We start from the raw sequence: 26,256 nt of genomic DNA on the forward strand, positions 1-26,256 counted from the left end.
GTTGCCATGCTCTAATAACCGCGTAACCTTTGTAACCATGTAACCTGCACCTGCAACTAGGGTCTGATACTCATGTAAAACGCTCTGATACCTCCGGGTCTAGCCAGCGCTATATAAAACCTTTAAAATAAAATTAAAAAAATAATAATAATAGGTAGGGGCTCCCGTTGACTCCCCTATGAGTGGGGGTATATCATTATCGCCACCCCTGCAGCCCAGAGCAAAGCTGATGTTCTCAATAGAGACGTTACCCAAACCTCGGAAATCCGACCCCAAATCAGAGAGACCAGCATAAGCCCAAAGCCTAGGGGGGATACATCGAGCGAGGGTGTGGACCAGACATCTGACTGCACCCCGACCTCTGTTATTCCTGGCATCACAGACATGGCTACAGGGGCAGTGCTCACACACTGGAAAGTCTGATGCAGGCTAACGAGATACATTCCTGGGTAAAATCTCAGACAGCAGGCCTAAATCGGACTACTAGTACCAGGGAGGAACAGGTAGCTGAAACCATGGGGGTTAATCCTGAAGTATTTGCAACAGCAGCATAGAACTGGAACTCTGTTGGGAATGAGCCAATAGCTACGGTCAAGTCTCCTTAAATAGGAAAAACATTTTTCTCCCTCACTGATGACTCAGATCTCCCTAACCTTGGTAATGCGTCGTCTTTCTCAATTGAAGAGTTGGCCTCCTATTCCTCATCCAGTGGTGTTCCCGATAATACAGCACGACAAACATAACGTAAAATGACAGGGAGGGCTGACTGGAAAAAAAAGGAAACAAGCATTTACAATGCAATGGTTTCGCCTTTGGAAAAGTTAGAGCTATTGACATTGCTCATGACATTTTTTTTTTAACTTATAAATAAATGGCATTGTTATTTACATTGCCAACAGCTCTCTCAGCCCACACAGCTCTCACAGCCCACACAGCCCTCTCAGCCCACACAGCTCACACAGCTCACACAGCCCACACAGCTCACACAGCCTTCACAGCTCACACAGCCCTCACAGCTCACACAGCCCACACAGCCCACACAGCCCACACAGCTCTCACAGCCCACACAGCTCTCACAGCTCTCACAGCCCACACAGCTCTCACAGCCCACACAGCTCTCACAGCCCACACAGCTCTCACAGCCCACACAGCTCTCACAGCCCACACAGCCCACACAGCACACACACAATGCAACGGTTTCGCCTTTGACAAAGTTAGAGCTATTGGCATTGTAAATGACAAATTGTTTATTTATGTGTTGGTTTTGAAAACAGATAAATAAATGTCATTGTCATTTACAATGTCAATAGCTTAATCTTTCGCAAATGCGAGACCTATTGCATTTGCACACACACACACAGCCACACGCACACAGAGCCACGCACACAGAGCCACGCACACAGAGCCACGCACACAGAGCCACGCACACAGAGCCCGCCCCCCGTACGTTCCTAAGAGAAGACCAAAACATGCCAGAGAAGTCTATAACATCACTGGTACTCGGTATTGGTAAGTGGTAACAAACCCAAATTCGAGGGTCAAAAGTAACAGAAGGCAGACAAATCACTGTTTTACTATGAATATGTATAGTCAAAAAATCCAGTGTGTAGTGAAATTTCAGTGGATAAGATGCAGTGTAGAGAGCACTAGGCAGAATGGGGTACACACAAACTAAAACAAAGGTGCTTATTAGGGAAAGGTTGTGTGTGAACACATGTACAAATGTGCACTACAATTAGTATAGGTGATAGCTGAAGAGCTGAAGAGCTCATGGGCGCCTATCAACTGTGGAGATAATGCGGAGCCGTAGGGCATGGGCACTCACTGGGTACGTCCACTCCTACAAAGTCGTTGGTAGGTGGAAACTCCTGTGTGCACAAACATAATTATGCATGTACAGTATAACGAATGGCACGTAGAGAAGGCACGTGGCTGTAGGGTGCGATCTGGAAAATGGCAAAGAGACAGTACATGGGCATGAATGTGGATAGGGAAACATGCAGCGGTGCAGTATGACGAATGAACCAGGGTAGAGGGAGCGTGAATGACAGAGACAGTAGCGGAGCAAGGAATAGAGATTGTGTGGAAACAGTTATGGCGCTGTTAAAATGCACATACATGTAATGACGGGTGGTGAAAGAATGTAATACTGGTGAGTCTGGAGTCGCGTACCTTGACAAACTGTAACAGCTAGAGACGGTCCGAGAAGGATATCTTTAAAATTAAAATAAAGCTCTGGGTGAAATAGCCGGTCGTGGCAGGACTTGTAGGTCCAAAAGGTGGAGCTGCAAAAACGGAGAGGAAGATTTAAAGCAGCTACCGGACCGGCAAAACAGCTCACGGACGGTGTAGTAAAAAGAGGAATCCCACGAGTGATGTAGGGAAGTATCCATCGTACGAACAGAGTATGCGGGTGTGGTCTCTTACCTTACAATAGGTGAAGGAATGCACGGGTAATGTGCTCCACTCGAACGTAAGTCCTCATCCGGGTCATGCCTATAAGCACCAAGCCACCTGCCTGACACGACAAAGCAGGCAGAACCATCCAATGTAGGACAAAAAAAAATGGGCTGCTCCCAAACGATTCCCAATACCAAGACCAAATACAGGAGTGTAAGACCCGAAAACCTGGACATCTAGAAAGCGTGCCATGGCAACTATCTCGGAAGCACAGGGGAGAGGTTTACAGTGAGTCCAAAGAGCTGGAAAACAACATGTTGCATATAGCAGGAACACAGTTAAGCAAATTGTAGAAAATTCACCCCTCATTTCTTCTGCCAGCAAGTTCCGCTCACTCTCATGCATAATGATGAGGACAAGGGCCAGAGAAGGAGGAAATTCAGCCAGAAGCACAACGTAGTCTGCTGGAATCCAGACCCAAAAAAAAACAGTACTGGGGTCCGCCTGGGAAGCGGTGGACACAATTCAATAAAGTAAGGACTGCAACAAAGAAGAAGTAAGGTGGAAGTGGACTCCACCAAAAAGGCCATTCTTCTGGAGTCTTGAATACATAAACTCTGCACATATGCACTAGATGCAAGGCCAGGCCCGACTTGAAAAAATGCCAAGCAGCAATGTGGTGTGACTGAGGATCTGCTTTCCTCTGAAAGTTATTAGAAATATGCATACTATTTGCTTCTAGAACTGTGCACCGCATTCTTGAAAACAACGCTATAATATTTACAAATGTTTGATGTGTTTTTACATTTTTAATTCTATAATGTTCTTGAAGTATTACAATTTGTAGATTGGTGTCATGTGGCATCTTGGCTGTATGCTGACGGACAGGTTTATAAATAAGACAGACGTAATAAAATTAGAGCACACCTTCAAAATACAGCGTAACTGCGAGATGTAGTTTTGCCACTTGGGAACATGCACAAACGCAAACAACCTTCCATATCGCTACTGTCTTGTGGCGAGACGCGGGCGCGGCCTCCTTGCTCGCCCTCCAATGCCCGGCAGCGCTGCCAGCCCCCTGTGAGTTTATCATCCGCGGCTCCCACGTCAGAGCCACCCAGAGCACAGCAATGTTTACTACCGAGCCCTCCTCCGCAGACGGGAACAGAAACACGCACCTTCTGCTGCCTGCAGCCTACTTGGCACCGGGCTTTCCTGGCAGATCTGTCAGGCAGAAGCAAAGAGCTGTGTTTATTTTCGTGTTCCCGTCAAATACTCCCACCCGTCCCCTGGCCCTGCGTTGCTTTCTGGCACTGGGAGGAGTGCAGATAATTCGTGCACTCTTGTGGGAGTGCGTGGGACACTGGCAGCGAGGCCCTCTGTGTGCCCTGTCAGATTACCGGAACAACGCGGCCTTGGTGGTGTTTGCTGGTCGCTGAAAGGGTTACTTATGGAGCATACTTTGCCCAGTCAGTGGTGGACTCCAGCAGAGAGGACGAAGGAGAGGAGGTCAGGCAAAGCACAAACAATGTAAAGCCGACTCTACCCAAACTAACATGGAAGAGGATTTCAGTTTCAGAAAGAGGCTGAGAGGATGTGTATGGGAACAACATTTAAACTTCTCTCCCTGATAAATCCTGGGAGGCCCTCATGGACTGTGGACAGCACCAGTAAGAAACAAGCCTCTAAAAACAAGCACCTAAGAGCACACGGACAGCGGGAGGGGGGGCGGGAAAGGAACGGACAGCGGGAGGGGGGGCGGGAAAGGAACGGACAGCGGGAGGGGGGGCGGGAAAGGAACGGACAGGAACGGACAGCGGGAGGGGGGGCGGGAAAGGAACGGACAGCGGGAGGGGGGGCGGGAAAGGAACGGACAGCGGGAGGGGGGAGGGAACGGCAAGGAAGGCACTCACCTGGACTTCCTCCGGCGGCGGTCGGCCGCGGAATGACGAAAACAAACCTGGACGCCCCAAAAAAATAAACCCCGCCCACGGCCGTGATGACGTTGCGGAAGGGAGAAATCGCGGGAACGCCCACGAATCTGGTCCGGCCATGACGGACAGATCTCTGTTCCAATGGCTAGCCTCCATTTATGGAGCTGGCCAATGGAACAGAGGGCGTATTCCCAAGCCCACACTGTTCTAACATTAGATTTCGCCTGCGCCGAAAAGCTGCGCAGAGCGCAGCCTTCGGCGAGGCGAAACCTAAAAAGAAGGGGACGTTTTGGTGAAGATACAGATAGGAGTAGGAAGGGGGGCCTCCTCCAGAACCTACGATGGGATTACACAGCAACCCAGTTGGTATTCTCAGCAGAGGAACCTAGGGAAACCCCCAAAGGATGCCAGGGGGTACGACTTCAGATCCATCCACAGCAGAAGCTTCGCTGGTTGTAATTCTCCAATCCATAAAGCAACTGCAGGAAGAAACACGGAGTTCAAGTCACCGCACATGGCTAGCCACAAACAAAATTGAGCAGACCTATAAAGTAAATAAATAAAACGTGCTTGGAAATTGCTGGAATAGATATGGTTGATGAATGGACACAGTGCTTAACAACAAGTCAATGCCCTTAAAATTCAGAAATCTTCTCAGGAGACTGCTATGGCTGATGTCTTCTGGCAACTGGAAGGTGCTGTTGTGGATAAAAATAGCTAGATGCCTCGGACGGCAAGTCCAGGGTGAGGAGGAGGTTTAACCGGTCTAGCTGGCTAACTGGGCCACCTACCCCCAAGGGCTGTAGTTTTGGGAATAAGATTGTTGCTGTTGGTAAAATTGGGCTCCTTCCTTCACTTTGATCAGTTATATTGTTTTTTTTCAAGAGGTATAGATGGTGGTGTGGCGGAAATGCTTGCTCCCTCTGGTATCATCACTTGGTCATGCTACTTAATTGCTGGTGGGGGGGGGACTTTGTGTGTGGGAGGTTCCAGGGGTGGCAATGGGAGGGTGATGGATGGGGGGTGCTACACAATTAACAGAAAGTTTGCAGAGACGTGTTAAGAAGAGGGGAAGATTGAATTCACTAGTTTATAGGTGTTTTGAGACTGGTGACCGGATGACAGATTTGAAAGCAGGGAGGAGATGAGTAAATCGAGAATCGCAACTGTGAATATTTGAGGGCTTAATGATGAAAAGATGAGGTCCAGAGTTGCTCTTAAGTTACAAGCACTAGATATTGCTAGGCTGATATGGTTTGTCTCAAAGAGATGCATTTTGCATGGTCGCAGTTGTCACTGCTAGATACTCTTGGATATAAATTTGTTGGTGGTACTCTGCTAGGGACACATACTTGTGAGGTAGCAATCCTAGCTCGAAGTGCATTAGGGTAGTTTACCCAAGTGCATTCAGATAGGTACGGGAGGTGAGTTATTACAGAGTATTTCTCTACTGAAAGTGTTCTGCTAATGGGTTCATATTAGATGATCCTGGGCTAGTCGAATGGCTCTCCAATGAATTAGCATTGTGGCCCTTACCTATAATCCTTTGTGAGGACTTGAATATTAATCTACAAATGAGTTGGTAATGTGAAGAGCATTACAAGTACCACAGAAGCAAACCGAAGGTATTTCATTATCTTCGAGGGCTCTATAAAGATCATATGTTGGCAGATGTTTGGCAGACAAAGAGACCCAAGGAACACAGTTACACTTTTTTCTCTTCGCCACATCAGTCACACAATTGATTAAATTTTTTTTGTCCCTCACTCTGTTGTACAGGAATGCAACATCGAAATCTACCCCCGGGTCATGTCTGACCATAACCCCCTAGTGCTGGAAATAAAGACTGGGCCTGCATTAAGTAGGGAATCCACTGGAGCTTTGAGCGAGTGTTATTAATTAATGATGAATACTTGCTCCACAAGAGGGAATGGATACAGACATTTCTCAGGGAGAATTTGGGAAGTACCCCATTGGAAGTTGTCTGGGACACTATAAAAGCGGGGATTTGGGGGGAGACTACAATTCACTCCAATTAGCTGGAAAAAAGAAAAACGAAGGAGGCAGGATCTTTATGCCATTTTGGCTACTGAAGAGAGGAAATTAATATAGCCTTATAGCCCGCCGTAGAGGGCTATACCGGCTATTAAAGGCCCTCTCCAGCAATCGGCTCGGGCCTTTAACAAGGGAGAGGGACTTTAATAGCGGTATAGCCCATCTACGAAGGGCTATAAGGCTATTAGAACATTCTGTCACTAGAGGACAGAATGTTCTAATAAAAAAAACAAAGCCTTTTGGGAGCGTGAGGGGATTGGAATCCCCTCAGGTTCCCTGAAGCCTTTGTTCACAGCCAGAGCTGTGAACAAAGAAACATTGGAATGTTGGAGCTCCAGGCTTATACCAGACATTATAAGCCCAGTGCACTCCATTGTTTTCAATGGAGCTCCCAACATTCCAATGTTCTAATAATCGCTACACAACAGAAGAATAATATTCGAGAGGCTCATTCTGGGGTAGCTATAGCCGCGATTAATAAGATTACTGCAACAAAAGTAGCAGATAAGTACACGGTGTGGAGGGATAAAGCCCACAAAAGTAGTGAGCAAATTGGACGTCACCAGGGTGAGGCAGAAGGGAGGACAAAGTGAAGTATGAGAAATAAGAGATCCTGTACAGGGCATGGTTTCTGATCCAGCAGGAATAAGAATGGCATTTCAAACATACTATCAATCCTTGTATTTGGAAACCATTATGGGTGAGGATGTAGCCACATGCAGCTATGGACTTGGTCCCATTTATTAGATTTAGTGAAGAAGAACAGGAGGGCTTAGAGGGGCCCCCTTGTGGGAATACATTTTAGCTGTCTCCAGTCTCACTGCAGGCAAAGCTGCCATCAACAACGGTATTCTGGTTGAATTTTATAGGGTATTTGCATCAGAGTTAAAAGACTGCCTAACCATGCTCTTTGTGAAGAGCTAGTACTCCTCGCTCTTGGTCGCATGCAAAGATTGTTGCCTTTGCCTAGAAAAATAAGTTAGTTGTGGATCTCGGGTCTTCTAGACTTAGGGCCAGATGTATCAAGGCTTTTGCGACTCGCAAACTTTGCGACTCGCAAACGGCCTTTTAGCATGATTTGCTATGTAATAAAAAATCGCAATTTAAGGAATCGTAAAAAATTGCGATTCCTTATTTTGCCATAGCATTTAAGGAATCGCAATTTTTGCGATTCCTTAAATGATATGTATGTAACTTTTTGAAATTGCGATTTTGTGTTAAGAAATCGCAGATTACCCACAACTTGAAGTTGGTGGTAATTTGCGATTTCTTTTAAAAATGCTCTATTTGGCATTTGTGAGGGTGGCATGTGACACACATATATGCCCATAGGGCATGTATTTGTGCCACATGCACACACATGTACATTTCAGGGGTGCAGCAGGGTGTGTTTGAGACACCCCTGCACCCTTGAAATAATTCTCAAATTGCTATTAGCAAATTCGCAATTTGAGAATTATTGCACTATCATTCCTATGGGCCTCCTGGCCCATAGGAATGCATTGGAAATTATTCTTTATTTGCGAATTCGCAAATAAAGAATATTAAGGAATCGCTAAAAAATAGCGATTTTGTACATACATTCCATTTTGCGAATTCTAAATAGCGATTCGCAAAAAATCGCTATTTAGAATTCGCAAATCGGAATCTTGATACATCAGGCCCTGTGTACCCTGATCAATTGTGACTCAAAATTATATTGGAATATTCTGGCCTCTCGCTTATCCCCAATTATTAGTAAGGGAGTATCTGGACAGAAGTGCAGGTGGATACTCGGCAGAGGCACCACTGATCATATTAGACAGGTAAATGCCATCTTTGATGCTGTGCAGGTGGGGGAGACCCTATGGCTTTGATCCTACTGGATGCAGAGAAAGTCTTTGACAGGGTCTCCTGACACTATCTGAGGGCTGTGATGAAGAGGGCAAATATTTGGCCAGAATTTCTGCAAGCAATGAAGGCATTATCCCATAACCCAGACGCTAGGGTGTTCATTGGAGGGGAGCTCTCAGTCTTTTGAGATCTCTCAGGGGGCCAGGCAAGGGTGTCCCTGCTCACCGCTCGTTTGCAATGTATACAGATCCATTTATATGCACGCTTGAGTACAATAACTATATTCCTGCTATAGCTCTCGGAGGATGGGATACTAAAGCCCTCGCCTATGCAGATGACAGATTGTGACACAGGATCCAAATACAGCCCTGATCAGCCTAGAGAAAGAGGCGACCGGTTTTGGGCTAATCTCTGGCTATCTGTTAAATAAGGAAAGAACAGTGATTGTGGTCAATAAGAGAGTTTAAAAAAAACACATTTTATTGCCTTTTACATGTCATACAACGTAATCATTCTCCGTGGTGTCAATGTACAAAGATCACGATCAGGTGAATGCATCATTTGGTATCCCCTACCTGGTCTAACCATCTCACGTTTTGATTGGGTCAGTCACACAGTCGTTCTGACATCGGTTCAGCATATATACGAGAAACTTCCCAATTCCCCAACAAGTAACTAGGCCCCCCCCCCTCCCACACCGCACTGCTGTCTCCCTACTACCTCTATTTGGCGCAGTTAGTAGCCTCTCCTGCGCTTGAAATGAGTGCAACGGTGCTGCGCCGGGACCCTCTATCGCATCTCCCTCCTCTCCTATGCATGTCAATGCAATGTTCTCCTCCCTCAGGTTCTACAATGTTGCTCCGGACTAAACTGGACCCTAGGGGTTCTCTATGTGTGGGGATCTCTGTAGGGTGGAGGCTTCCGATGTCTCGTCACTTATTGTTAAGTCCGCAATCAACCCCTCCCACGCCTGAGCTCCTTCCAGTCTGCCCACTCCTCGACTTGCAGTGGTCAATAAGAGAGTTACTTTCTAAGATGCGTGTGTGATTACAAGGGCAGTATACCTAGGAATAACTATAGTTTCGGATTTAGAAAGCAATGTCAAAGAAAACCTTGACCCCTTTATAGAAAAATCAAAAAGGGACCTGTGCAGACTGAATAACCTAAACTTATCTTTGGGAGAGAGGTGATCTTTCCCCCAAAAAATTCTTTACTTTTTCCGTTCCATCCATTTAGAGATGGAGAATATATGGTTTAAGAGGTTGGAAGAGCTGATGCGTCAATTTGGCTGGCATATTCTAAACCTGGAAGGGCCCTAAAATTGTTGACACTTCCTACAGATAGAGGGGAGTGGGGTTACCAAATCTTAATCTATATTAATGGGCCACCATGCTTCAAAACAGTTTGGTATTATTGCAAGAAAAATCTCCGCTCCAAGTTGGGTCTGCGTAACTTTTCTCTCCCTTTGAGTTACTGATAGGGAAGAAGGCATGGGGAGTCCTTTAGAGACCAATTGAATTTAACGTTTTAAGACCTTACAGAATGCTTTTAAAGTTTGGTCAGCTGTCCGTAAGTTATTGGGGATAGGTAGACTAAATATTTATACCAAAATAGGTAACAATGGAAGTTTACCTGGGATTTTTGCTGACCAATATATCCTACGTTGGGTAAAAGCTGGCTGAAACAGGGTAGGTATATTTTTCCCCATACAGGTTTATTTCTTTTCAAGAGCTTAAGAATGATTTTGATATTAGTCATAAAGACTTCTTTAAGTACCTTCAGGTAAGGGACTTTCTAACCTGTAAGGTATGAGGACTGGCAGGGTTCCAAAGGTGTGTCTTGGTGGATCTATTGGTTAGCAGGCGTATATCCCTATTTGGGTTTATTTATACCTTTTTGCATAAATAGATGAAAGATGATTTAGACAAATACTCTCAGAAATGGCAGGAGCGGTTGGCTATTGAGAGAAGTTTGCTATTTCGGAAACTAGTTTCTTGAAATCTTTTTCATAGGCAGTTTTATTATCTTCAAAGTTGCAAGTGCAGTACTATAAAATGTGTTTTAATCTGAATTATACTCCCAGTAGAATTATCAAATGGTGGGATGGTAAGGGATCACGATGACCCAGATGTCAACTTAGGAAGGCCGATTGTGAACATATATTTGCCACATGTGGTGCATCAACAACTATTAAGAAAGAAATCACCAAATCTTTCAATGAGAATATCTTTGACACCTGCCGTGATTCTAATGTGAGTACCAGAGGGGGAGAGGTGTGACAGAGGTAGAGAGCTTTTATTTATATCCATGACTATTTTTCAACTGTGTATTGCATCGGCACAGCTGGACATTAATCCACCCATTTTTCTGTAACGACTAACCCAGGTTCTCACAGTATGCATTTGGAAAAAGCTATCTACTCGAGGAAAGGGGCACAGGGTAAAAAAAAAAAAAAGAGAGAGAAGGGCCTGCTGAGGTGGCTGTAGAACTACACAAGATTATGGTAGGAAGTACACAAGATCTGCACTGTGCACTTTTTGCCAGTACATTGTTTACGGGTATCCTTTCATTAGAGTATGAACTCTGTATTTTTTATCCCCTTCATCTGCAGTCTCTCTTCAATTGAAAATGTGGTCATTTTATGTGATACTGATTAATTGTGTTGGGGGTGGGTATGGGCTATTTGTGGTTAAATTATGTTTTTCTATATGGATTATTGCAATGAAATTGATAATGATAAAAAAATGTATTTAGGAAAAAAATAAGGAAAGGCCAAGCTCTTCCATTTGGCCTATATTCTGCTTCCTTGGTGTTCACCAAGCTATTGAAACCAGTGGCTGCCCGTTTACGAGAGATGGGGAATTGCATGATCATCTATCTGGACAACATGCTTCTTTTTGGCCCAAGATCACTCCCTTCTGTTAATGCATCGGTCTTGGACAATGTCCCTCATTCAGAATCTGGGTTTTGCAATAAATACCAAGAAATCCATGATTGTTCCATACCAACAAAATGAATTCCTGAATTCAGGTAAGTTCCCTCACAGCACAATCGCTTCTTCCTCCTTTGAAAGTGAAATCTATCACAAGAGAACTGAAATCGACTTTGTCGAAAAAGATGATGTCTTTGAGCTCCCTGACCAGGATTGCAGGGATGATAGCGTCTTCGATCCAATCAGTCTTCCCAGGCCGTTGCACTACAGAGCTCTTCAGCGCCTGAAGATTCATTACTTGCAACAGGGCTTCAGTTACGATCACCTGATTCCACGGGCGTCCGAAGCCCAAGAAGAACTTCAGTGGTGGCTTCTTCACATGGAAACGTGGAATGGGAAGGCCATTTTCGGAGTCTCACCAGACGTGGTCATCGAGTCAGACGCTAGTCGTTGGGGCGCACGATGCAGAGAGTTTTCTACAGGCAGTTGTTGGTCAACCAAAGAATCACAACTTCATATCCATTGCCTGAAACTTCAAGCAGGTTCTTTTGCCATAAGGTCAATCTCTCCCATTAAAAGCAACTGCTGCATCCTCCTGCGGATGGACAATGTTTTGGCGGTTCGCTATATCAACCGATTGGGGGGCATGAGATCATGCCTGCTGGCCAACATGGCCCGAGACTTTTGGCTTCATGGCTTTTCGCAGAACATCACGGTTCTGGCAGAATATCTTCAGGGCAGAGACAATCTAGTTGCAGACTGGATATCCAGATTCCTGAAGGACTACAGCGATTGAAAGCTCCATCCTAACATCTTTCAGGAAATAATGTCAACTCTGGGTCCGTGCACTGTGGATCTGTTTGCGTCCAGGCTCAACTGCCAAAGTTCTACAGTTGGAGGCCAGATTCAATGGCTTTGGGGACAGATGCTTCCTCCACTTTTGGGGAGATCAGACGAATTACGCCTTCCCTCCATTTGCCATGATTGCGAGGATGGTGGCTCAGGTCTGACATCAATCGACGACTCAGCTTAGGAGGGCCGATTGTGTACATATATTTGCCACATGTGGTGCATTAACAACTATTAAGGAAGAAATCACCAAATCTTTCAAGGAGAATATCTTTGACACCTGCTGTGATTCTAATGGGAGTACCAGAGGGGGAGAGGTGTGACAGAGGTAGAGAGCTTTTTTTTATATCCATGACTATTTTTCAACTGTTTATTGCATCGGCACAGCTGGACATTAATCCACCCATTTTTCAGTAATGGCTAACCCAGGATTTCACAGTATGCAATTTGGAAAAAGCTATCTACTCGAGGAAAGGGGCACGGGGTAAAAAATAAAAAAAGTAATGTATTTAAAGAAAAGAACATAAATCATAATTAGGAGGGTAGGTGCATATTAAAGTAGGTTAAGTTTTGGTATTGAAGCGCATAATAGCTTTTTATGGTAATTTCTGTTGGTCAGCCAAAGAATCACAACTTCATATCCATTGCCTGAAACTTCAAGCAGGTTCTTTTGCCATAAGGTCAATCTCTCCCATTAAAAGCAACTGCTGCATCCTCCTGCGGATGGACAATGTTTTGGCGGTTCGCTATATCAACCGATTGGGGGGCATGAGATCATGCCTGCTGGCCAACATGGCCCGAGACTTTTGGCTTCATGGTTTTTCGCAGAACATCACGGTTCTGGCAGAATATCTTCCGGGCAGAGACAATCTAGTTGCAGACTGGATATCCAGATTCCTGAAGGACTACAGCGATTGAAAGCTCCATCCTAACATCTTTCAGGAAATAATGTCAACTCTGGGTCCGTGCACTGTGTATTGGTTTGCGTCCAGGCTCAACTGCCACAGTTCTACAGTTGGAGGCCAGATTCAATGGCTTTGGGGACTTTTGGGGAGATCAGACGAACTACACCTTCCCTCCATTTGCCATGATTGCGAGGATGGTGGCTCAGGTCTGACATCAATCGACAACTCTGATGCTAGTTACCCCTCTATGGAACACACAATCGTGGTTTCCGACTCTTTTGGAATGGTCTGTAGCTCTTCCCATCCTCCTTCCAGTTTTCCCTCAGTTACTCCTGGATCCTGTCAATTCGCCTCTCCTCTAATTCTTCAAGAACACAAAGATTCTCATGGTCTGGAAGGTTTCAGGAGACATGAACACATAGAAGGAATTTCGGCTGCAGCTTGGGCTCCTTCCACACGTGCACAACATTCTTCTGCATGGAAACGTTTGGGTGGATTGGTGCTTTCCATGGGAGGTGGGATCCAAATTGAAAGATGTCTGAATTTCCTTTCAGAGTCTGCTGAATCTGGACTATGTTACAGGTCAGTAAAAAAGTTTAGGTCAGCATAGTCAGCTGGACTTAACCCTATCAATGGAAAACCTGTTGGGGTCCATCATATGGTATGTTAATAACTGAAAGGCATTAGGGTGGCTCGTCCTCCGTGACCGAAGTACAATCAGTTATGGGATGTTTCAAATGTTATCTTTATTAGAGTCATGACCTGATAAAAAGGATTTGACTTTGAAACAAATTTCTGCCAAATTGACTATGTTTTTATGCTTGATTTCTTGCAGAGTGTCGGATGTACGTGCCTTTGACCTTGCAGGTAGGATGTTTTCTCCTGATGGTGTTTCTCTTATTATTTCCAATCGAACAAAGACCATGTCACGCTCTATTGATTATCCTGCTTTTCCACACAATGCTAACTCATGACACGAACAAAAAATGGTTTCAGCACACTAAAAACTGATCAGTATTATTGAGTATAGATTCTTAGACACAATTACATATCAACATGTATTGTAAGTAGACACATAAGAAAAGGTCAGAGTACAGTCGACGTTCTTTTTTTCAAATCTTTTTCTTCCTTTATTGTTCAAATTGCGAAAATTCTTCCATTTCATAAAACAACCAACACATAGCCAACGCCTTTCGTCTCTTTTTCTAGAGACTTCTTCAGGGCCATACATAAAACAAAACATATAAATATGAATGTTAAAAATGTGTGAGTACAAAGCTACCCTACAATACACAACTTATATATCCCAAAAGATCATAAACAGTAACAGTCATAGAGTCACATATTGACGCCAGGTGAGATTGGATCTTCTCTAATAAATTAATTTAAACCTGGAAACTTTATAAAAAACATAGTTCATGAAGTTTCTTAACACTATTGTGCATCATTTAACTGATTTTTTTTTTGTAAAATTTTTATTTTGTAGTATGCAAGGCGAAACGGAAAAAGGGGACGGGTATAGAGCAAGAGGACCAAAAGGAGAAAGAAAAGAAGAACAGGCGACAGGTCGCCACAAATCCCCACACAGGGGGAGCAATGAGTGGGGAGGGAAAATGTCCGCAAAGGAAGGGGCAGCAGAACTCCAACGTCCACATCCTGATGCCAGGGGCCAGGCAAAGCAACAGAGGCGCGGGCAGGAAGGCCTGCCCATCATAGCGTCCAAATTATGCCAGGCAATCCAACAGTAGAGGCAGTGTCCCTGGTCAGGGGGAGCAGCCCCAGCCCCGATCATGATCTCTTGCCTATCCCAAAAGCAAAGGAAGTCGCAAAGATGAAAACAAGAAATAACTTCCCCAACTACCCCCCCCCCCCCACTCGTCCCTCCCCAACATTCCCCACCCCCCAGTGGTGGCGACACCAAGCACGCGGTCCATCTCAGTCACTCTCACAATCAAATCTGGAAAAGATGAAGGGTCCGCAGCGCTGACGGACACACTGCCGAAGGAAGGCCTCGGGACAGAAATCTCACAAGTGGGCCCCAATTATGCATAAAGTTCTTGAAATTACCTAGGAAAATATCAGAGAGACGTTCCATGCTTAACAAGAACCACATTCGGGCATGCCACAAGGAGATAGCAGGGGCAGACGGGGTCTTCCAGGCGGCTGCCAAGGTCATCTTAGCCGCACCCAAACACAGCCACATGATACGCTTATCCGCCCTAGTCTGATGTTCGAGCAGTGGGTCCCTAAGGCCTAGTAGAACAAAAGCCATGGAGTCAGGGAGTGGGTAGCCCAAAATATCCTTTATGTGGGAGAGAATCTCGGCCCAAAATGGCTTAATGGTGGGGCATTCCCACCATATATGGCTAAAGTCCCCCAACATCCCACAGCCTCGCCAGCACCTATCTGAAGCTGTCGGAAATATGCGGCGCAGTTTAGACGGATACAGGTACCAATCAAAGATGAGTTTCATATGGGCCTCCCTGAGGTCAGTAGAGTGGTTATGCGCTGTCACGTCCCGCCACAGGCCCCGCCACTCACAGTCAGAGATGTCCCTCCCTAACGTGGATTCCCAATGGTCTTGATATCGCGGTCTCGGAGACATAGTAGTATCTAGTAATAACTTATATAGGAAAGAGATCGCTCCTTTCATGGTGGAGGTGCGTAGGAGGAAGGATTCAAATGTCGTCAAGGGCCTGGTGGCGGCATCCACCACTGAAGGCGCCGTCGCCCAGTGCAAGAGCTGTAGATGTCTGATTCGCTCCGTTGGCAGAACTCCGTAGTCCCTCATACAGTTGTGGAAAGTGAGGGGTTCGGTGCCATGGAACAGGTGGGTGAGGGCCCTGCAGCCACCCTCCCTCCAAGCCTCAAAGGGACCCTCCGTCAAAGCCGGGGGGAAGGCCGGGTTAAAATGAATCGGGGTGAACGGGGACGGGAATGTGGTCAATCGGTCGTCGCCACTCACCGCGTCCCAGACCTTCAACACCGTGCTCGTGGGGGTGCTAATGTATGCGTTCTTGGGCCGGTCCATCTTAGGCTTCCAGGCCAGATCCCAGATGGAGCGGCCCGCAACGCTCCGATCCATGTGGAGCCAATGCTTCTCCGAAAATTGTTGGGACCACTCCACCAGAACTCTCAATTGGGCAGCTTTGTAATACAAATGCATGTCCGGGAAGCCCACCCCCCCCTCCAAGCGCGGGCGCCGAAGAACCGCAAACGGAAGCCGCGCTCGGCCACCTTGCCAAACATATTTCAGCATCACGGTCTTCAACCGGCGAAAGTAGTCCAGCCCCACCGGGATAGGTAAAGCCTGAAAGAGGTACAAAAGCTTGGGAAGAAGAACCATCTTGAGTGCATGAATCCTGCCGAGCCAGGAAATTAATTTGGGCTTCCACCTTTCCAGTTCAGCCCGGATCGATGTCAGCATCGGGGGAAAGTTAGCCTGGAACAGGGCACCTATGGTGGAAGTCAGTCGCACCCCCAGGTAAAGCAAGGACGAGGACGCCCAAGCAAGCGAAGTGAGCATCTGAGTCTGTTGCACCTCCCCTGGGGACAGGGTCAGATTCAAGATATAGGACTTATCAAAGTTAACCTTGAAGCCCGCCACCGCCTCGTAAGTGGAGAGTACTGAGTGGACATGGGGTAGCGACTGTGCAGGGTCACGAATGGACAAGAGGACGTCGTCGGCAAAGAGCGAGATCTCATGCTGTTCGCCCGTAAAGGGAAGCCCCATAATTCGCTCATTCTCCCGCACCGCCAATGCCAGTGGTTCTATGCTGAGGGCGAAAAGGAGGGGCGAGAGGGGACATCCCTGGCGCGTCCCCCGGGAATGGCAAAAGCTCCCGGATCTGTGGCCATTGACCAATACCCGAGAGGTAGGGCTACAATAATTGGCCTCAATCATGCGAATGAAGCGGGGCGAGAACCCGAAGGCCACCAGTGTCTGGTGCAAGAACCCCCAGTCCACGCGGTCGAAGGCCTTCTCCGCATCAAGCCCTACCAGCACTGCTGGTATGCGGAACCGTTCCGCCTTTTCAATGAGGTGTACCACGCGGCGCAGATTATCATGAGTCTGCCGACCCTTGATGAAACCAGATTGGTCAGGATGAATCAAGGCAGGCATAAGATCCTGAAGTCTGCTCGCCAAGATGGAGGAGTACAATTTAGCGCCAGGTTGAGGAGCGCTATCGGGCGGTAAGACGTACAGGAAGTAAGGTCCTTCCCAGGCTTGGGGATTATAGTAATCAGCGCTTCGGCCATGGAATCCGTGGTCCTACCATCAGTCGCCATTGCATTGAAGAGGGAGACTAAGTAATCACAAATGTCAGAGGCGAACGTCTTGTAGAAGAGGGCCGTGTAGCCGTCAGGCCCAGGGGCCTTGTGCAGCTTCAGGGCCTTGATGGCGTCCAGGACCTCCTCCCGAGTGATGGGGGAAGACAGCAAGTCATTCCACTCATTAGAGACTTTTGGGAGAGGGAGCCCCTCCAGAAATGCGGACTGAGCCTCCGGGTCGAGAGCGTCACTCGAGTAAAGCACTGCATAGAAGCGACCAAATATGGCCGCCTTGTCCGCGTCTTTGTGCTGAACAGAGCCCGCGTGGTCACGCACTCCTCCTATGTAATCACGTTCGCGTTTGTCACGAAGTTGCCGGGCAAGATGGCGCCCAATCTTGTTGCCCTGGGATTAGGAGGTACGCCGGAGACGTAGAAGAGTAAATTCCGCCCTGTTGTTATAATGGGCCCTCAGTTTCCCGCGCACCGCCGTTAGGGGCCGTAAAGTCACCCTGGAGGGGTTCGCCTTGTGGGCCTGTTCTAAAGTGGCAAGTTCCGATTCAAGAGCCTCCCTCTCCTCGCGCCGCAGTTTGTTCAGGTGCGCGTTGAGAGCGAGGCAAGTGCCCCTTAATTAGGCCTTGCACGCGTTCCACGTGTTGTATACCGAGGTATCCGAGGGAGGATTGAGGAGAAAGAAATCACCGATAGCCTTGCGTAAGGCCTTACAGGACTGGTCGTCCCTCACCAGGGCTGCTGGGAAATACCACTTGCGCCAACCGTCCCCCCCGGGAGCCCAGTACAGACCTAGAACCACCAGGCTGTGATCGGACAGGGAGAGTGGAAAAATATTAGACAATTGTATATCCCCCCGGAGAGCCTGGCCAACCAAGACATAGTCAATGCGGGAGTACGAGCGATGAACGTTAGAGAAAAAAGTATAGTCCCTAGTTTGTGTATGGACAAAGCGCCAACTGTCTACTAGCCCCATATCACCCAACTGCCGCTTAGTTTCCTCGGAGAAGACGCCAGTGTCCGCCCTGCGTGTTCCAGAAGCATCCAAGTCCCTGTCCCATACCATGTTAAAGTCACCCAGCAAGATCAAGTGTCCCTCCACAAAGTCCCCCAGCTTATCCAGCAAGCCCTGCAGAAAGCCATTCTGACCCGCATTCGGGGCATACACCACAACAAAGGTACAGAGGCGGCCGTGCAACATCCCCTTCACCATCAACCAGCGGCCCTCTCTATCAACATTCACTCCTATGGGCTGAAAATGTAGGGAAGCCCGGAAGAGAAGGCCTCCCCCCCCCCTGTGCTTCGTGGCCGCGGACGACCTGTAGATAAGAGGGAACTGCCTATGGCGGAGCCTCAGCTCGTCCTTCCGAGCCAAGTGGGTCTCCTGAAGGGCGACCACATCCAAGTGATGGTCCACAATGTACTTCCAGGGCTTCTGCCTCTTCTGTGGGGAGTTTAGGCCTTTCACATTCCAAGTTCCTATGCTAATAGTCATAACGGGGAACTAGAACTCCACGCCATGCATACGTCCGGGCAGCCACACAGTCCAATCCGAACCCCGACATACACCGGGGCCCAAACCCATGGATAACATGCAATCAAGGGGACCCAGAGGGAAGGGCCTAGCCACAGACCCATCCAGGGGGCCACCCCTCCACTCTCCGAGAGTCCCAGAACGGCTACTGTTCCAAAAAACACCAGGGCCCAAGGACCCCCCATACAGGGCAAAACACAAAGCGCAGGAGTAAACATTGATGAAATCACATACACCATACAGCTAACACACAAAGTCGCCAATGCCCATATTCAGAAAATATGTTTTAAATTGTTATACGTAGACCATAGTACCGTGGCCCACGCGATAATACTCGTGTGTAAAATACTGTTTATATCTTATGTTTCCACAAGCGATTAGTTTTTTTTTTTTTATAAGGGTATATAAATATTAGTTCCTGTGTACCATTACGTGAGATTTTGGCCGCCATATTGTTTTACTAACATGATCGCCATTATCAGTATGGTGTTTGATGATACAGAACTTTATGGATGAAGTAGTTTATATTGATAATATAAAGAACGCGTTTAAATTTTTTCTGTCATCACTACAAAAAAAAAAGTACTATCAACGCATTATGATAATAAGGAAAAAATAATAAGCCGGGAAAAAGCATCTACCGCCCGGTAACAATACCCATGTTAAATTATTGTATTTTAAAATGGTGTAAATGAACCATAGTACCATAGCATACGCGATAAAACTCGTGTGTATGCCAAAAAAACTACATATTTAGCGTTTTTAACATTCCTTATTGGAAGAAAGTTCTATAAGTAGAGTTATATAAAAGCGGGGAGAAAAACATTTTCTATTTGATCGGTAAATAATCGCAATATGTACTCGCGATTATGAATAGCCTTATAAATTAAAAAATATGATCCAGTGTATGGGGTATACTGCTAGTTGTATTCAAAACAAGAATACAGTAAGTTTAGGTTCTATAAGATGTACGGAACCTGGTAAGACGAACAGGGTTAAATCGTCTGCCATAATAAAGTGATGAACTTTAACTGACAATAAATGGAATACATGTCATAGGCTCATAAAAGTCTGAAAGTATTCATGTTAATAAAGTATATGTCTGATATAAAATCTGTTAATATTGAATGTTGTTAAATTCAACCAAATTGTATACCAAGAATGAAGTAGACAGAAGGGAGTCTATATGTGTTGGGTACCAAAACGTACTTTCAGAAAAACGAGGGATACAATCCCTGCTTAAGCACTCAGTGGCATCAAGGTCATCTTTCTGAAAAGAATGACCATTCATTATTCAATGTAAGATGTCTAAGTGGATCCCCACCTAGAACAGACTTTAAATACATGGAATGAAAATATATATTCCAAATATGGAGTTCTAAGATAAGTAAACATTCAAATAAAGCAGAACATACCAAGTAAACCATAACTTACTGCCCTTGATACATTGAAAGGGAGATAAGTGTCATGGACATAATAGAAGATTTACTAATGCATACAATTAAACAGCATATAACATTGTTTATGCCACAGAGAAATATCTAGGTTATTAATGGTTATTACAAAAAATGACGCATTTCATCACAGTTGGTTATCCCAGACTGAATTGTCCTCAAACGAGAAATCCATGAGGCTTCTCGTTGTCTAAGGAGTACTTCTCTATATCCTGCCCTTTCCGGATTCCTAACATGATCAATCCCTAAGAAGTTGAAACTCATTATTAGGATGCTCTTGTTGTATATGCATAGACACAGGATATTTGGTGTCTCTGTTTTTAATAGCTCTTGCATGTTCCTGTATCCTTGTTTTTAAATGGTGTTTGCTACTGCCTATGTATTTCCTTTTGCATGAGCAGATGATCATTGGTGTTGCAATTAATGAAACAATTGATGTTATACTCCCTAGGAGTATCATTGCCAAATTTCTTCATTTTATTCACACCAAAGCTGCATATTGAGCAGCTTCCACATGTATGGAACCCCACAGGTTTGTCTGGTAACCACACCGGAATCTGTGACACTTGTTTCCTGACATAGCTAGGACTCAAGATGTCCCTCAGGGTTTTGCTTCTACGGTAGACTACCTTTGGTTTCTCAGAAATTATTGTTTGTAGTGCTTTCTCCTCACCCAGATATTTCCAATTTTTCCGCAAAATATTGTATATATGATTACTAAATATGTTGTGCTCAGTGATGAACACTACTGTGGACATTTCTTTCTTTATTTTTTTGGGTTTGAGGATTTCATGTCTTTTTAGGGTCAAAGCCCTAGTCTCTGCTTTATCAAGACAAGCTTGTTTGTAGCCCCTTTCTCTGAAGTTCTTTTTGATGGAGCCAAGACTTATCTTAAAGTCTTTCTCCAGGCTACAGTTTCGTCTAGCACAAACCATTTCCCCATATGGTATTGCCGCTATGGTGGATGATGGATGCGCACTATCAGCATGCAAATAGCTATTGCACGCTGTACTTTTCTTGAAGATGTCGCTATGTATCATATTATCCTTCACAAAAAGTCTGAGGTCCAAAAATTCAATCTGTTCTTTGGAAAATTGTATAGTTAATTTCACATTGAATCTGTTCTCATTCAGATACAAAAAGTATCCTTTGAGATGTTAAACACTGCCATGCCAAATCATTATTATATCATCGATATATCTTGCATAGAATATGATGCTGTTACTCCATGCCTCTGCTCTTGGGCCCCAGACATGCTCCATCTCATACTGCCCCATGAAGAGGTTAGCATAGGACGGAGCAAATCTGGAGCCCATAGCAGTCCCCTGTTTCTGCAGAAACCAGTCGCCATTGTGTAAAAAGGCATTGTTGGTAAGAATCATTTCGGCCATTGTTAACATTTCTGAATGTTCCAGATATGATGCACTTCTTTTGTATAAAAAATGTTTCAAGGCCCTTATGCCATCATGCATTCTGATGTAGGTGTAGAGACTCTCTACGTCCATTATAACAAAGTAGAGATCCTCCTGGTCCCATCCAAAGTCTTGTAATTTACATAAGAGATCTGAACTGTCCCGTAGATATGACGGTAAATTCTTTACCATAGGTTGGAGATAGCCATCTACGTATTGGGTAATATTTTCCGTAGGTCCTCCATTGCCCGAGATAATAGGGCGTCCAGGAGGAAAGGTTCCTCCCTTGTGCACCTTAGGTAACACATATGCAGGGCGACCGCGAGTTATGAGCCTGCAAAAACCTGTATTCCTGCTCAGATAGTAGTTGGGATTCATGCCACTCAGAGTCTAGAGTTAATGCTATCTTCTATATGTGTCAGAGGATTTCTTGCAAGTCTCTCATAACATATAGGATTAAATACCTGTCTGTTAATTTCATTTAAATAATCATCAAGATTCATCTTGCGTCTCTTACGCTGATGATACTCAGCTGTTATTCTCCTTTAGAGACCACTCAGACTCCACCTTTGCCAACTTCCGCCAATGTCTTAACAACATCTGTGATTGGATGACCAACAATCACCTTAGACTGAATGCTGACAAGACAGAAGTCTTGTTTTTTAACCAGAAATCTCCGATTTCCCCCAGTCTATGGTGGCCCACTGCACTTGACCCTGCACCCACTCCTGTCCAATCAGCACGTAACCTGGGCTATCAGTTCGATGACGCACTCTCGTGCAAAGCACAAATTAACAAGGTCACCTCTGACTGCTTCGCGAAGCTGCGCATGATCAAGAAGATCCTCCCTTACCTTCCCTTGGATGCCCGCCGAACTGTTACCCAGGCCCTCATCACCTCTCACCTTGACTACGCCAACAGTTTATACGCCGGTGCCCCACAATATCTGATCTATCGACTTCAGATCGTTCAGAATGCGGCTGCCAGACTGATAGGAAATATCCCCTACCGTCAGTCGGTTGCCGCCTATCGCAAAGAGCTCCACTGGCTCCCCATTGCAAGCCGCATCCAATTCAAGATCCTCACCCTTGCCTTTCGAGCTATCAACGGCCTTGGACCTGGCTACTTGAAAAAGCGAGTGTCTATCTCTCAATCTGTCAGATCTCTAAGATCCAACAACCTGCGCCTCCTGACTGCTCCCCGCTTTCGACGTTCCAGAATGGGCGGCAGAGGGTTCAGCGTAATCACTGCCAAACTATGGAACTGCCTCCCCCTCGACCTCAGATTCTGTCCATCTGAATCCATCTTCCGTGCTAAACTAAAAACCTGGCTGTTCTCCAAATTATGATCCCTATCTTGTAATAGCTTGCTCCACTCCTCCTTCTCTGAGGTTCCGTTTCTAGCGCCGGGACACCCCTCCGGGGGTAGCTGCGCGCTGTATAAACTACTTAAATAAATAAAAATCAGAACGATGTTCCCGCCTTTATCGGCTTCTCTGATGACCAAATTGGTATCACTCTTGAGTAATTGCAAGATGGATTTCTCTTTAGCACTAAGATTTTACTCATGAACACAGGCATGCTTTTTGAAATGGTTGTCTTCCAAGTCATATGGATCTTTAATGACATTAGAATAAAAAGTATCAATTGGCGTAGAAATGACATTAGATGGCATGAATTTGGACTTACATTTAAGTCCACTGTCTATAGAAAGATCTTGTGTTATTCCTAAATGTCCAAGTACCTGTGTCACATCCCCTACTGTTTCCTCATCATATAGTGTTGCTAAGGTATGGACATGATGAACAGCTGCAATGGAGGGCAAATCGTCATTGTTCACATTAGATAATGAAACATGTCTAACAACAGGATTTTCCTCTAAGAATTTTTTATTTTCATTTTGCGAACAAATTTAAACAAGTCAGTGTGTACACCTACAAAATCACATTTATTGGAGGGATAAAAACTGAGTCCCCTACTCAGCACATTTTCTTCTTCATTTGTTAAGGTTCTTGACGACAAGTTTACAATAGATAATGAGTTACAATCAGAGGATTTTTCACAGAGTTCTGTGCTCACATTCTCATCCAGCATTACTTCTTGTTCCCCTCTTCCTGTTCCCTGGCTTTTATTCCTGCTCTGGTGTTTTTTGCCACCCCTCCTCCTATGTCTTCGTTTGTTGGTTTATACGATTCCCCAGTCTGTATCTGCGTACTTCTTGTAAAAAACACAGACGGGTTTTCTGGGGTGGTGACGTTATTTGCTGGGCCACTAGTACCCTCACAGGGATCACTTTACAATGAGGAAAGTGAGGTATTGCTGGACGAGATACTAACTGTCTTTTCACTCTTTATTGGAGTTCATATTCAATGTTGGTTTCTGCACTAGGTCATCATACTTTCTTGCGTATGTAAAAATACGTCCGCGGTTGTAATCCCCTTCATCTGTTTGTATCTTTCGTTGTTTTTTCTCCTTTAAATCCAATTGGTATTTGTTCAGCTCTTTTTTCAGAACTTCCATATTCTTTTGTAGGACCTCCTTCAATCCACTGTCACTAATCTCTTTTTCTAGAATTTTAATCTCTTCTCTTATTTTAGAGACCTTTCTTTGAGTATTGGTTATTATTGTCCCCATCATTCTATACGAAGCCTCGTATAGACCCTCCTCCCAGTCTTTCAATAGATCTGTGTCAAGATCCTCAAAGCTAGGAAAGATGAGGATACGTAGTCCCCTGGGTATGCGTTTGTTCTCGATATACTTCTTAAGGGTAGCACCGTCCCACCATTTTCCCAATTCAATCTTTTTTAATTTCTCCAAGCGCATGAATTTACTTTTAAGTCCTTCATTTTTTTTCAACAACCAAACCTTTATGTGCTACATTAGTTGATGGTTTGTCATTAAACAAATCACCCAGTAACTCCTCTCTTCTGTCATCATAATCCATTTTTAATATTGTTTAAATTGACTCCCCTAGGGAGTGCTGGTGGCTCAAAATACAAACACTAGCAAACTACAGAGGGCAGAGGCCAATAGAACCCGCACTCTACCTAAAAGGTAGTGTTGTTTTGTAACTAGGTGCACACAACCTGGGAGTGTTTCCCCCTCCACTCCCCACGACTTGTAAGTAACAAACTACAAATACTTGACACAAACAAAAAAAGGTTTCAGCACACTAAAAACTGATCAGTATTATTGAGTATAGATTCTTAGACACAATTACATATCAACATGTATTGCAAGTAGACACATAAGAAAAGGTCAGAGTACAAATCTTTTTCTTCCTTTATTGTTCAAATTGCGAAAATTCTTCCATTTCATAAAACATCCAACACATAGCCAACGCGTTTAGTCTCTTTTTCTAGAGAATTCTTCAGGGCTATACATAAAACAAAACATATAAATATGAATTTTAAAAATGTGTGAGTACAGAGCTACCCTACAATACACAACTTATATATCCCAAAAGATCATAAACAGTAACAGTAACAGTCATAGAGTCACATATTGACGCCAGGTGAGATTGGATCTTCTCTAATAAATTAATTTAAACCTGGAAACTTTATAAAAAAACATAGTTCATGAAGTTTCTTAACCCTATTGTGCATCATTTAACTGATTTTTGATCAAAGAAGCAAAGTCCCAAATCACCAGTGAGTGCTTCAGCAAAGGACCCTCCATTACCCTAAGTGAAATAAGGAAAGTAATTCCTCTAAAAAAAATATATCTCTAAGAATATACCTTTATAATGGATTGTATAATCCTCTCAGTGGTTTCGTGTGAGAAGAAAATAATTGAATATCGCTTCTCCTCTGAGAGAACTGGCGAGCCTATGGTCCAACTCAGTTTTATATTCTCATAAGTAAAGACAGCCTTCTATTGTAGCTTCATAAAGTGATTAGGTTTGTAATGAGGAAGGCATAATGTTTTAAAGTTTTTAAAAATACCATCTCTTTAAAAGTTCTTTCTTCATAGATCAACGTTAATGAATTATGTTATTATATGGGTTACATAGACTATATGTAAAAAGTTTTTTATGTACAAGGCTGCCAAAATTGCTTAAGGGATCTATCGTAATGGGCCACATATCACATCTATAGAGACCAGGCTAACCCAAATAGATTGACATATGCATGTCTCTTTATTAGAAGCATGTGTTCAACTTTTTAATGCATGGCAATTCGTTACAGAGCCAGAATAACCGTTTATGTAACAAAGTTTTAGCCCCATAAAAGCGGAACACTCTATTCGAGCTGCCCACCAAATTAAAAAGGAAATGGGAAGAGTTCTAAACGCCTAATTCCCCAGCCGGTCAAAACCCCCAACCAGCCCCTGCCTCAGTCCCCACTTACCGAGCATAGTGGCATCGTAACCGCACGCCCGACTTCCCGTAGTCAAGGGTCCTTCTATCTGGTACGATGCGGCCCGCCATTTTTAAATACCCCGACCCGGAAGTGTAAACGATCATAGCCAGACGAAATTCCTGCAGTTTTTTAAAGATTCTAAAGCCCATATCATACTGTCCAAACAGTATTCTAACATAGAATACTGTTAATATCCTATGTTTTCGCAACCGATTTAAGTTTAAAAAAAGGATGTGCAAATAATTATTCTTGTTATGTTATGTTATGTTAAAGGTATTTGGTACCGCGCACATTCACCAATTGGT

General features: G+C 44.8%; 1 protein-coding gene across 2 annotated transcripts in view; it reads left to right on the top strand.

Moving 5' to 3' along the window:
* The window catches only part of LOC147710658 (uncharacterized), a 509,433-nt gene that overhangs the window by 68,506 nt on the left and 414,671 nt on the right, over positions 1-26,256 (top strand). For both annotated transcript variants that reach the window (XM_086921346.1, XM_086921345.1), the window contains one exon: positions 13,744-13,775. In XM_086921346.1, the coding sequence (XP_086777472.1) occupies positions 13,752-13,775 (24 nt within the window). In that variant the 5' untranslated portion in view covers positions 13,744-13,751. The remainder of the gene's footprint in view (positions 1-13,743; positions 13,776-26,256) is intronic.

The sequence above is a fragment of the Lissotriton vulgaris genome, chromosome 5, assembly GCF_964263255.1.
Source record: "Lissotriton vulgaris chromosome 5, aLisVul1.2, whole genome shotgun sequence".
Classification (NCBI taxonomy): Eukaryota; Metazoa; Chordata; class Amphibia; order Caudata; family Salamandridae; genus Lissotriton; species Lissotriton vulgaris.